Genomic DNA, 14,256 nt, shown 5'->3' with positions numbered 1-14,256 from the left:
GTGCAGGGTATACACCACTGAAAACAGGAACAAAATAAAGCACAGTCAGTCAAATCCAAGATGATTCAGCAGCACATGCTTTGCTGAAGAGGGATGGGATACACACGCTTAAAGACAAACTCCTGCTCAAGACTTCTGTTGAATTAGAGCCTCTTTGTAGTCCCACCTTGAAATCGAAATCAACGTTCAGTGTCAGAGGCATGAAGTAATGTCTGCAGGGAATTTACTACACAATGCCAGTAAAATAATGACCACAAGCAAGAGGCACCATCTTACGGAGCAGCTAGGAAAAGTGATGCGCTCTCTCTCTCTTTCAAAACACTCATGCCTTGTATTGTCCCCTCAGGAGATTTTGTTTCTAAAAATAAATTGACTTTATAAGGGATGGACATGCTACAGCCACAATATTTCATAGCAATAATTTAACAAGTAAACTTTCCAACAACTGGTTGGAAAACAATACTCAGAGCAGTTATCAATATTTCACAGTCAAGCTGGAAGGGCATATTGAGTGGGTCCCGCAGGGATTGGTCCTGGGCCCAGTTCTATTCAGTAGCTCCATAAATGATTTGGATAATGGCATAGAGAATGCACTTATGAAGTTTGCAGATGATGCTGGGAGGGCTTGCAAGCGCTTTGGAGGACAGGATTAGAATTCAAAACAATCTTGACAAACTAGAGAAATGGTCTGAAATAACGAGGATGAAATTCAATAAGGACAACTGCGAAGTACTCCACTTGGGAAGGAACAAATCAGTTGCACACACACAAAATGGGAAATGACTGCCTAGAAAGGAGTGCTGCAGAAAAGGATCTGGGGGTTACCGTGGATCACAAACGAAATATGAGCCAACCATCTAATACTGTTGCCAAAAAAAGTGAACATCGTTCTGGGATATATTTGCAGGATATATTATACAACTTGTGTTGTAATATTATACAACTTGTGTTGTAAGCAAGACACAAGAAGTAATTAACCTATTCTACTCAGCATTGATAAAGCCTCAGCTGGAGTATTGTGTCCAGTTCTGGGCACCCACCACATTTCTACAAAGATGTGGACAAATTGGAGGAAGTCCAGAGGAGGGCAACAAAACACGAAGAAAGGTTTTTTAAATGGATTTGTTTAGTCTGGAGAAGATGAGACTGAGGGGGAACATGATAATAGTTTTCAAGTAGGTAAAAGATTGTTATAAAGAGGAGGGTGATAAATTGTTTTCTTTAACCACTGAGGACAGGACAAAAAATAATGGGCTTAAATTGCAGCAAGGGAGATTTAGGTTGGACAGTAGGAAAAAGTTCCTAACTGTAAAGGTGGTTAAGCACTGGAACAAATTACTTGGAGAGACTGTGGAATCAACATCACTGGAGGTTTTTAAGAGCAAGTTAGACAAGCAACTGTCGGGGACGGTGTAGGCCTATAACCACCCTAAGGTACATGTATGGTTGTGTATATAGTTTGGTATAGTTGATAGAGATCATTTAACAAAATGGAGTTTTACAAGGTTTTGTCCCCTGCTGTGCTAACTGTCACAAACTGTCACTTGGCACAAAGCCAAGTTCTCTATTCTGCCTAGTGACAGTTGGAAAAGAGCGGGAAACCCCTTTCTTAGTAGGTCCCTGTCCATCAAGGGGACCTAGGTGAAAAGGTCAGCTAAGACAGTTGGTCTAGTCTGCCCAGTAACATCTTTCTAGCCAACCGGAGGCCAGGGCTGGCTATGAAGTGCCGTGTGCATAAGCCTAAGATGCCGTGTGCACAAGCTTATGGTGCTGAGTGCAAAGGATAGTGCCGTGTGCACACCCTTTCAGAGCGGGAAAATCCCAGCCCTATGATTGGATCTCTAACCATCGGCCAAAAACTATATAGGTCTACAGCACCTAGTAACGGGTGCTGTCCATTCTAGTGACAGTCTGTGTGGGGATACTCGTTGTGGTTACTGTGGGTAGGCCTCTTCGGACCTGGAATCGAAGCAGACGACATCGGACCTGGGACTGAAGCAGACGTGACCAGATCGTACCATCAACGCCAGGAGGGGCGAAGAAATACCGTGAGCGTGTAACATCAAGCCACAAAAAGACTCTTGGGGCGGGGTTAAGTTGCCTTCGGGTTGTGTTTGGGTACTTGGGTCCGGGGTTCAACCCCTCTGTCTAGACCCTCGTGCTTTTGTTAAGTTGTCATTCAATAAATTACCCCATTTGTTTTGGAAGGACTATCTGCGTCTGTCGTTCATACGTATGCCGTTGATAGATGCGTCCAGAACAAAGATCCCTCACCCTAAATAACTGTTCACAGGGTTAACAGATTTGGCGACCACGAAGGGACATACTGGTTAGCACGTTAAACGTTGGCCAGGAGTCCTTTACGTTTTACACCATTTGTTATTTGGCACGGTACGGAGTCTAGAAGCAGCCACTGCTGCAAGGGAGGGTTCAGTGAATTTGATCCAAGCCTGATCAACTTGGTGACAGGGCACTACCGTCCTACCGCAGGGGTATTGTTATCTTGGGTCTGCGACTCCATTGAGTATTGGCACCCATACTAGTACACCACCCAGTGAAACCGCAGGAACGCTTGAGGTTTTACTGGCACACACTGTCATATATTGAATAAAGGCCCGTTGCCACACTAGTCGGGGCAACGTTAATAGGTTACCTCAGTTAGCAGTACCCACTTGGGGAAGCTAACACCGGGAGGAACGTTCAGGTGCCTCCTCGATTGGTCCATCGGGGATCTGACGCCCGGGAGGCAGAGTACGGCTGGTGGAGGGAGCTCCCAGCAACGGCCCTATAGGAGGCTAGGTCTCAAGTCCTGCCTGGCATAGGTAAAGGTTGGGTTAGCAGAGGACTAGCTTCCGTGGGGACCTGTAAAAAGCACAAGGGTGCAAGGCTAGGCAAGACGCCTAGAAGCCGGTCTGAGCCCAAAGGCTAGACGCGGTTGGAATCTGCGGTTGGTGAACGCCGCGAGGTACAGTTAAAGTGTTCAAGCTCAAGGAAGCTTGTAGTGGGAGAACAGAGTCCGTAGGGGGTGTACCCCAACTCTGCAATCCAAGGATCCAGGATGGCCAGAACAAGCAGCAACAATAAAGATGTGTTGGAGCGTGAACTTATTGATCTTGCCAAGGGACCGAATGTGTGGGAAGGTGAAACTTTTGGGGAGAAGCCATTAGATGAGTTTAGATCTCTGTGGGAAGCCTTTAGTGGGTCAAAATCTAGAAGATCTAAAAAAAGGGCGATGTTATATGGGTTGTATACTGTTGCACGGGAACTAGAGAGTAACAATCGAAGACTAGCTGCCCAAATGTGCACGGGAGCCACAGCCCTACAGGCTTGTGAGGCCCGAGTGCGGGAAATGGTGGTCGAGCGGGAAAATGTGGCTGCAGAACGTCGCAGAATAGAGGAAAACAACGCGGTGCGAGATATGGTGCAGGTAAAACAAATTGAAAGATTAGAGGGAAAAGTTGCAGAGATTAAAACTGCATTGAAGGAAAAAGACCGTAAGGTTCTTAAGGTGACTCAAGAACTAGAAGACTCCACAGCAGCAGTAAAAAAATTGGTTCGGGAGTTAAAGGAGGGAAAGAAAGGGGCAGATCATACAGGGTGCGAAAAAAAGCTTGCCCAGGTTCAGTTAGAGTTGCAGGAAGCCAGGGGGCTACTGCAGGGTAAAGCCAAAAGTAAATCACAAAATAGACGTAGCATTAGTAGGCCAAAGCGCGTCTATTTTAGCGAGGGAGAGGGGGTAAGCTCTGATGAATCAGATTTCGGGATGCCCGAATTGTGGGAGACAAAACCCGCAACTTATCCGTCGGCTCCAGGGGAGGAAAGCCCTTTACTCGCGGGGGGGGGGAGTTAGATCCTCGACCCCAATGAATCCTGATTGTATATGGATGCAGGAGGGGAATTGTAACTCTTTAAGTCCTGTATGTGCAGGGGAAGGTAGTGAAAAGTTTTCAAATAACTTAGGGTCTGTGGGGGGTGTACCCCAACCCTATGGGAACGAAATGGTAAATGTAAATGAAAATGTTAATGTTAATGTGAATGCAATGCAGGGTTCAATGTATCAACCCTCGGTTCCTGTAAATCCGGTAACAACAACTATTATAAGAAGACCTAATGTACCTAATGAAATAAGACAGGAGGTTAAAAGTTACACAACTGAACAGGCCAGGGCAATGGGGAAAACAATTGGCCCATTGAGCCGGGGTACTGTAATTGATTGGATTGCACGGGTGGGAGAAACAGCGTATCTTAAGGTGGATGATGTGGTGGCCCTGATTCGCGAGTGCATGTCAGCTGAGGAATTTTCAAGTTTGCCCAGTGACATCCAACTCGGTACTATTAGAGATCTAGAAGAAATGTTAAAAAGAGTCCTGCAATTTTATAGACCGGGTCAAAGTATAGTGGGGTTATATTACGGTGAAAAACAGCGTCCCCATGAGCGCCCTGAACCATATATGTTAAGAAAGAAAATATTATATAAAATGTCAGGGGCAAATATAGTGGACACACCTGGGTACAGGGAAGAAGTTATAAGGGGATTAACACCATTGTTAAAAATTGCTTTGGGACCAATTGACCCCCTAGATTACACCCTACCTGAAATAGAGGAGAAAATCAGGAATGTGTATGAGTTACATGCGGAGGCATATGGCTGTGCACGTACACAACCAGCAGGCCGTAATTGGCATACAGAGACATATGGCTCGGCAAGAACACAGCCAGCAGGCCGTAATTATGGTAGGGAGGAGCAGGATAAAAATAAGGAGGGGTTAGGAAAAAGAGCTTATGGTACTGATAGGAGACTAGACGACCCCTATCGTAGAAAGCCTGCGCGAGTATCAGTGATGCAAGAAGAGAGAGAGAGAGTAGAAAGGCCCTGCCAAAACTAGAATGGGTAGATGAGGAAGCACGCATGTTTAGAAATTCTATATGGAATAGATTGGTGCGCTATGAGAAAAGGGAAGATATTGATGGGTTACCAACTGAGGAGTTGCTTAGGCTGCTGACCAAACACCAAGGCTGGGATAGAATGGGGAAGGATTTGTATAATCGACCTAAACCACAATGATGGTGCCCAGTCCCCCTGGCGTCCCTAAAAGAAATAGCACCACTAAAACCCGACCAGTGGGGGCGCCCAGTCGTAATAGCTAGACTGGAGGGGCGATTTGGGGTATATACAAGTAAAATGCTGGTCGATACGGGGGCGGCTGTCTCAATAGTTAGTGATACGTATAAAGTGAAGCAAAAACTATGGCCTGTAAAAAGATGGGGAGAATTAGAAGCATTTACAAGGGATAAATGTTTAGTTCCTTTTACAAAAGATTTAAAGTGCCAAATAGGAGTTATAAATGTTGTGGCTTCATTTGGATTATTGCCTTTAGATGATGAAATAGGAATAATAGGAATGGATATACTAGGGAAACTGGGAGCAGTAGTGGATTTTGCCAATGCACAATTATGGGGACAAGAAGAAGAAGGAGCATTGCCTGTCAGTGTGCCTGCCTCACACCGGGTAGCTGCAATAAAAGCCCCAGATGATTTGCAAATTCCAAATTGGGAGCCTGCAGTAAAACAAGTCACCGAAAAACATCTTGCAGTCTTTGCCACTAACAAAGCGCAATGTGGTAAGACCCACACTGAAGTGGAGATTAAGGGACCTGATCCTAGGCCTCAGAGGCAATATAAATATCCCATACAAGCGGAGGAAAATTTACAGAAGACAATCACTGCACTTATGGACCAAGGGGTGTTAGTTGAAACACAAAGTCCGTGTAATGCACCCATATGGCCCGTTAAAAAGGCAGATGGAACCACCTGGAGGTTAACAGTGGACTATAGAGAATTGAACAGAGTCACCCCAAGAATGGCCCCAATTGTAGCAAAATACCCAGAAGTAATGGCCAAAATTGCAGGAGGAGCTAAGTGGTTTTCTGTATTAGATTTAAGTAATGCCTTTTTCAGTATACCTGTGAAAAAGGAAAGCTGGTATAAGTTAGCATTTACCTTTAACAACAGACAGCTAACTTTCTCAAGATTACCACAAGGTTATCATAATAGCCCAAGTATCTGCCATCAAGAGGTAGCTAAAATATGGAAGGAATCACCACATCAGGATAAAGTCATCTCTTATGTTGATGACATTTTACTGGCCACAGAAACAAAAGAACAAAACCTAAATATACTAGGACATGTACTGGAAAAGATTAAAGAGGCAGGATTTCTGATTAACCCTGTAAAGGCACAGCTATGCAAACAGGAGGTTGTATACCTGGGAGTGACATTGGGAACAGAGGGCAGGAGTCCCAATCAGCAAAGAATAGACTTAATATGCAAGCTTCCAGCACCACAGGATTTAAATGCGTTAAGATCCTTCTTGGGACTTACAGGCTTTTCAAGGGAGTTCATAGAAAGATATGCAGCACTGGCAAAACCTCTGTATAAATTGTTAAAGAAGGAAGAGTGGCAATGGGGAAGTGAGCAACAAGAAGCGTTTGTAGCTGTAAAGACTGCGTTAATGAAAGCTCCTGCTTTAGCATATCCACAGGAGGATAAACCATACCTACTTCAATTGGCTGCCACCAAAACAGATATTAGTGCCATATTGTCACAAAATCATGGCACAGGGGAAAAGATCATCGCCTATGGATCTAAAAGTTTGTCAGAGGTAGAGAAACAGTTTACATCCTGTGAAAAAGAGGTATTGGCTTTGGTTTGGGCTTTGAATCACTGGGAGTATCTAATTGGACTATCTCCTGTAATGCTAAGAACAAAGCATACACCAACTAAATATGTGCTTACAGGCAAGATTAATCAGGGACGAATATCTAACCCTCGTTTAGCAGGCTGGACGTTGGCATTAGTTAACAGAGACATTCATACAGAGCAGCCAACACAAAATGGTCTTGCACCCTATGCTTTAACCATTAAAGGACAAGATCACGAATGTCCCTTGCCTGAAGAACCCATATGTGAAATTAAGTCCCCATTTACCGTAGTGAAGGAAAAGGATGCGCCTTTGGAAAATGTTATAGTATGGGCAACAGATGGAAGCAGCTATTATAAAGAGGGAAAACCGGTAGCAGGGTATGCAGCAGCTAAAATGGGATCAGAGGATTGTATCCAAGGAATTGTAAGGCCAGCATCGGCGCAAGCAGCAGAAGTAATCGCTATAGCTGCTGTGTTGGAACAAACAGATAAGGATTTCCCTGTCATTATAATAACAGACTCTGGATGGACATTACAGGCTTTAATTGATTGGATGCCAGTATGGTTACAGCGTAACATGAGAACGGGAGATGGAAAGCTCGTTGCCCACCATCAACACTTAAAATATGCATGGGACTTAGCTATACAACGACAAGCTAAAACATGGTTATGTAAAGTAAAGGCACATACAAAATCAAAAACTCCTTTTTCCAGCCTCAATGAAAAAGCTGATAAATTGGCAAAAGAAGCTGCCCTTTTAGGAAATGAACATTTGTGGAAAAGGAAAATTCCTATTAATCCAGTTAAAACTAGAAATCAATGCAAAAGTGACATAGACTTACCTGATATACTCACTTTGCAGGAAAAGGATCCACAGGTACAAGAATTATTGCAGAAACAAAGTTGCAAAGAATGGACTATCTATACATCTCCAGAAGGTTTGATTATGGCAAAATCCTCTAAGCAAGAAATACCAGTGGTAGTTTTACCTCAGGGTCTTAGAAAAGAACTTGTACAGTTGGCACATAACCAAGGACATTTTGGGCCAGACAAGGTATTAGCTAGAGTTAGGGAAATAGCATGGTGGCCAGGGATGACTAAAGATATACAACAGGTTTCTGATAATTGTTTACAGTGCGTAGTGAATAATCCAGATCCCAAGGTACTGAAGGGTCCTCTAAAACACCAACCAATAGTAGGACCCTGGTATCGTATTCAAATAGATTATATTGGGCCATTACCAACTACCGGACGAGGTATGAAATATGCACTTGTGGTAATAGACAGCTTTAGTAAATGGATAGAGGTTTACCCCACTCGCAATAATACTGCTATAACCACAGCCAAAAAGTTATTAAATGAAGCATTCTCACGTTACGGGCTACCACACCAAATTGACTCTGATCAGGGCCCCCATTTTATCGGGGAAACCATTAAACACCTAAGTGCAGCACTGGGTATTAATTGGAAGTTGCATATTGCAGGCCATCCCCAATCCTCTGGGTTGGTCGAAAGAACCAATAGAACCCTGAAAGCCTCTTTAAGAAAGGTGGTGTGTAACTCAGGTAAAAATTGGGATGTTCAACTACCCTTGATATTAATGGCTTTTCGTTCCACTGTGGGAGCTCATGGGTTTACGTCCCACGAGGTCTTTACCGGACGGAAAATGCGAACTCCTGAGTTATGGTGGGTACAAGGAGGGGTACCACCTGATGAGTTTCAACCACATATAAAAATGAGTGATTGGGTCCAAAAGGTATTAAATAAAATTTATGAGGTACAACAAAGGGTTGCGCACCAATTGGGTAAGAATATTCAGGCAATGGATGGTAGATTGGGTTCCAAGTTAAAATGTATTGAATGGCAAGTTGGGGATAAAGTGGTGTATAGATGGTTCTCTGAGTTAGGTCATGGATTAAGCCCTAGGTGGGTTGGGCCAGTAAAAATCATTAACAAAGCTAGTCCTACGGTATATCAATTAAGAATCACAGATCACAAGGGAAGGTTATGGGACAAATGGTTTCACTCTAGTCAACTAAAAGAATGGAAAGGAAATATAGAAGACAAAACAGAAGGGGAAAAGTAATTGTATGTTTATTTTCAGACCCCATTCTGAAGGCTTATGGTTAACTCCACATCTAACCCATGGATCAAGCCAGAAAATTATTACGATTTAAACGTGATTCAAGGACAACTCCTCTATTGTTTAGGAGTACTTTTGGTTTTCATCTTAATAACATTATGGCGGCCAAAATTATAATAGGGATGTTATTACTGATTATACATAAGGCAGATGGATTCCAACTTGGAGTTGGAGAAGTGGCAGCATGTTACAATACAAGTGGGGACAGTAGTGCAGAGGCCATAGCGGCCAGAACCATTGAACTTTCGGTTACATATAATACAAATTGGCAATGCAGGTTATTTTGGACTTCCACAACAGGAACTCCACCGGCGGGCAATGCCACTGGGTTGACACAGGTGTTGGGACAAAAGATGGATTTAAGAAAAGACCAGCCATGCGTTTGGTATGCCTTAGAAATAATTAAATTCCATCTTCATGTTACGTGTAAGCTACTTAATCCACAACGGAATAAGTGTGGAAAAATAAGAGCTATTATTCCTAATGCAATCCCAGAAGGGCCCCTTAAAATTCCGGTGTCAGTATCCTTGACAGCTAGTAATGATCCCATATTAGTAACGTTATATACATATAAACAAACAATAAGAAAAGTTCTTTCATGTACACAAAGTTCTAATGCAGGCATGGAGACAGGAATGAAAAACGGTTACTGTCAGGGAGAGGAGGAAGCGTACAGGTGGAAGTGTGAAGGGATTATACAGGTAAATGCAACCGCAGCAGAAACTGGTGTATGGTCAGTGTATGGTTTGCTGGGACTTCGGTGGTATAAGGATGTAGAAGTTATGGGAAAACCTTGTGTTCATGATATAGGCCCTCTAACTTTAGGGCGCCAGCTAAGAAGAAAATTATTAATTAAGCCCAGGTATTCTTTAATACATTTGGATATGGACTTTCATATTCTGGTTCATCGAATGGTACCAATATGTACACCTTATACGAAAACCCTTGTTTTTGGATGGGGAGCTTGGATAAAATCAATAATGGGAGAAAATAGATCAAAAAGAAGCGTTATTGGAGAAGTATTAGGAGGGGTCGGTACGGGATTAGGAGTGCTTAACTCCATTGATCAAGAAATTGTAGGAGGAAAGATAGGACGGTTGGGAAGTGAATTAAGTAATCTCAATCATCCCTTAGGACAATCCCTAAACAAAATGTCACTTTTACAACATCGGGTAACTAATTTCCTCCCCAAATGGTGGGATACGACACACAAAGATTTTCAAACCCTACTAAAAGCTATGGGATCTCTCCAGGGTAATGTATCTATGGCCATGGCATGCCAACAAGCCCAAATATGGTCTCAAACCACAGCTCATTCCATAATTCAACTGGGTCTTAGTGGTGTAATAGCCCCAGAAATAAGAGAAATTTTAATACAAAAAGGGAGGAGTGCCTTTGAAATAGCCCATCAGGAATGGTGGAAGCTGGTTCACTTTAAAATACATCCCTTTGGGACCCAATTAGAAATGTTTATCTTAACTGTTAAAGAAGCCACTGAAGGGTGGATCTATCCGGTTATTCCTATGGGACTTCTAATAAATGATTCACTCATATGGCCTGTAGACATACCACGTTGGGTAACGTTTCACGAAAAGAAATGGCAAGCCGTTAATCTTCAGGCTTGTACTGGTGAAAAGGGATTAGGTTATACTTGTGAGGGAGAGTATAAAGATCCAGAATACTTGTGTTTTAATCCACAAATGGGAAAATGTCATCACAAAATTATGAAAGCACCCAATGTATCCCTGATTGTGTCTGTAAATGCTTCATGTCTTTGTATTCGAACACATTGTACCTCTCTTATTGTAAATAGTTTAACTACTGTGAATGTAAAAAAGGGTCACAATTTATGTATTTGTAATGTACACATGATTAAGGGATGTGATATTGATTATAAGGTGTCACGTGTAGAACGGGTCCACATCCATGCACACTATAAGCTATACTCAGAACGAAAACCAGTACAGTTGGGATTAAATGTGACTTTATTAGAGCAACTGGTATTCCATCCTGAATTAAGAGCCCACTTAGAAGTCTTAAAGAATGAAGGAAAAGAAGTAGATATAGCTGTACACCATTCTACAGCTCAAATCGAGCAAATTTTAAATAGAGTAAAAACAATTACGTCACATTCCTGGTGGACCAAGTTCCTTGCCCCCAATGCAGAAAATTTATCTATCTGGCAAATGATATTCCATCCTGTTATTATTTTGTGTCTTGTGCAAATTATAGTTATGGTGTTTTTGTTTAATTTGTATGTTAAGGTAAGAAAGTTAAAAGGTTTTGTATGGACTCATGCTCCCCGTATGCTAAGTGCAAAGTATAGAAGCAGAGGTGATGGGGAAGTGTCCCTTTGGGCCTCTCCCCATCAAGGAGGGGAACTGTAGGCCTATAACCACCCTAAGGTACATGTATGGTTGTGTATATAGTTTGGTATAGTTGATAGAGATCATTTAACAAAATGGAGTTTTACAAGGTTTTGTCCCCTGCTGTGCTAACTGTCACAAACTGTCACTTGGCACAAAGCCAAGTTCTCTATTCTGCCTAGTGACAGTTGGAAAAGAGCGGGAAACCCCTTTCTTAGTAGGTCCCTGTCCATCAAGGGGACCTAGGTGAAAAGGTCAGCTAAGACAGTTGGTCTAGTCTGCCCAGTAACATCTTTCTAGCCAACCGGAGGCCAGGGCTGGCTATGAAGTGCCGTGTGCATAAGCCTAAGATGCCGTGTGCACAAGCTTATGGTGCTGAGTGCAAAGGATAGTGCCGTGTGCACACCCTTTCAGAGCGGGAAAATCCCAGCCCTATGATTGGATCTCTAACCATCGGCCAAAAACTATATAGGTCTACAGCACCTAGTAACGGGTGCTGTCCATTCTAGTGACAGTCTGTGTGGGGATACTCGTTGTGGTTACTGTGGGTAGGCCTCTTCGGACCTGGAATCGAAGCAGACGACATCGGACCTGGGACTGAAGCAGACGTGACCAGATCGTACCATCAACGCCAGGAGGGGCGAAGAAATACCGTGAGCGTGTAACATCAAGCCACAAAAAGACTCTTGGGGCGGGGTTAAGTTGCCTTCGGGTTGTGTTTGGGTACTTGGGTCCGGGGTTCAACCCCTCTGTCTAGACCCTCGTGCTTTTGTTAAGTTGTCATTCGATAAATTACCCCATTTGTTTTGGAAGGACTATCTGCGTCTGTCGTTCATACGTATGCCGTTGATAGATGCGTCCAGAACAAAGATCCCTCACCCTAAATAACTGTTCACAGGGTTAACAACGGTGCAGATAATACTTAGTCCTGCCTAAGTGCAGGGGACTGGACTAGATGACCTGCCAAGGTCCCTTCCAATCCTACATTTCAATTATTTCTATGATCTCGACACCCCTGTGAATTTCAAATGTGAAAAACAATACAGGATCCGACAAGGAATTATGGCATCTGAGAGCCCTTCAGGATACACAGCATTTTGGAGCAAGCCCCCCAGCCCAGGTCAATAGACTCACACTAGCTGCTAAAACTAGCTGCGTAGTCAGCACTTTGAAGTTGCGGCTCGGGCTGGAGCTTGGATGCTGAATCCTAGGGCAGGGCTGGGCTTCAGAGCCTGAGCTTCAGCCCAGCCCAAGCCACAACTTCAAGACCTGTCTACACAGCCAATTTTAGAGCACTAGCATGAGCCCCGCTAACCCAAGTCTGTTGACCTGGGCTGGGGGGCTCGCTCCAAAATGCTGTATAGATAAACCCTTAGTAACTGTATAGTGGCGTTGCCTGGAACACCACAGGTTTACTCTAACACCAACCATTAAAACCATTCCATTTTGATTTTCCTTTTTAAAAGGTCTAGTTATTTTCTTATTTCAATTATAATCGATTCCACTCTGTTTTGATGAAAAATCATAAGAAACATATGAAAACATAAAATGATTTCTTTTAACAATCTTTGTTAGTTGCTGGTAACAATGGAACTTGACTGGTTGGGAGCTGGGCATGGTGCATCTTGGCAAAAGCGGAGCTAGAAATGAGAGAGACAAGGCAGAGGAATGGTGAGCTCAGTGGAACAACTGAATCACTCTTGGGTGCATTCTAGCTTCTCTCAGAGGAAGGCTCTGGCCACAGGGTTGTGCTGCTGTTATTCCACTGAGAGCAGGAGAGGGAAAATTATCTTGGAAATTATATGTCGAGCGGGGGAAAAGCAAGGACAATTATTTTCTGAGTTCACTCACTGTCCTAATAAATTCCAGTAGCACTGGGGCTTTAGGGAATCTTTTGACAAAGATCCTCATTTCTGGTTGGGTGACAGAAGATGGGTTTCCTTATCTAATACCTAGTCCACCAGAAAAAAAGAATGTTACGTGTGCTAATATTGTACTTGTAAGGGAAATTTTCAAAGGCGCAAATGGTGCCCAATTCCCACTGCGCCTTTGAAAGTCAAACCCGTAAATCTCACATTGACTGAGTGAACTGATAATGTTACAATACACATAGTCAGAATGAAATCACATTGCACGAAAGATCTTTTATATAAAGAAGGAATAAATATCAAGGTGTATCACTTTGACTAAATTGGTCAACAGACCTCACATGGATGATTATCCCAAAGGTAATATATTATTATTCCATAGTTGCCAGAGCTCTCATTCTACAATACTGGATCTCAGTCACGACTAGATTTTGAGGTTTGAATGGCTACTGCTTACCTTTCTTGGACAGCTCCATTTCACTTCAGACAGAAAGTATTTACTTTGGATTGAGACAGTTCAATGTGATTTAATACTTCAGTGGTCAAACCAAGCACTAAGGATATAACCAACATATCCACAGGTTACACAGGATCAGTTTCTTAAGATAAATGATTTGTTAGTCTTTAAAGTGCTACAGAACTCTCGTTGTTTTTGCTGTATACAGACTAACACGGCTACCCCTCTGGAACTAAGGTACATATAGGGTTTACATATATTCTGCAGCTGTTTGAAAGAGTGTATTTTAGTTTTACTCAGCACCAGATTACGAGACTCAGCATGAGCATGAGTAATGATTACAGGGCGAATCATACTAAAATTACAGCCCCGTGTTATTTTGTGTTTTACAAATGCAAAAGAACACAAAATAAAACATAAAACAACAACTAACAAAATCAAATGTCACTCACTCAAATTTGGCCTGATCGCCCCTCTGTCATCATGACGCCCGGGCAGCCGGGCCAAATATGAGTGCTGCTGCAACTGCAAGCACCCGGCTGCAACACCTGGAGCAGGAGCTAGGCCCAGCCTCGCGGGACAGGTGTGGGGAGAGTGCAGGGTAGGGGCCCCAGGAAGTGTGAGGGGAGAATGGATCAAACAAAGCAAGACAAAATTCCCCCAAAATAAAATAAAATTATACCAAGTAAAAAATAAATTCAAAGGGATCTCTTGATGACT

General features: G+C 43.0%; 1 protein-coding gene across 1 annotated transcript in view; it reads left to right on the top strand.

Moving 5' to 3' along the window:
- Window positions 1-2,060, top strand: part of PLEKHG7 (pleckstrin homology and RhoGEF domain containing G7) — a 38,694-nt gene extending 36,634 nt beyond the window's left edge. The window contains exon 8 of the mRNA XM_067559108.1: window positions 1,948-2,060. Within this exon, the coding sequence (XP_067415209.1) occupies window positions 1,948-2,060 (113 nt within the window). The remainder of the gene's footprint in view (window positions 1-1,947) is intronic.
- Window positions 2,061-14,256: the final 12,196 nt, after the last annotated feature.

Source organism: Emydura macquarii, unplaced genomic scaffold (assembly GCF_026122565.2).
Source record: "Emydura macquarii macquarii isolate MOO-44397 ecotype Brisbane River unplaced genomic scaffold, CSIRO-AGI_Emac_v2 contig_2205, whole genome shotgun sequence".
NCBI lineage: Eukaryota > Metazoa > Chordata > Testudines > Chelidae > Emydura > Emydura macquarii.
The sequence above is the reverse complement of the archived record's forward strand: the minus strand, read 5'-3'. Positions and strand labels throughout refer to the sequence as shown.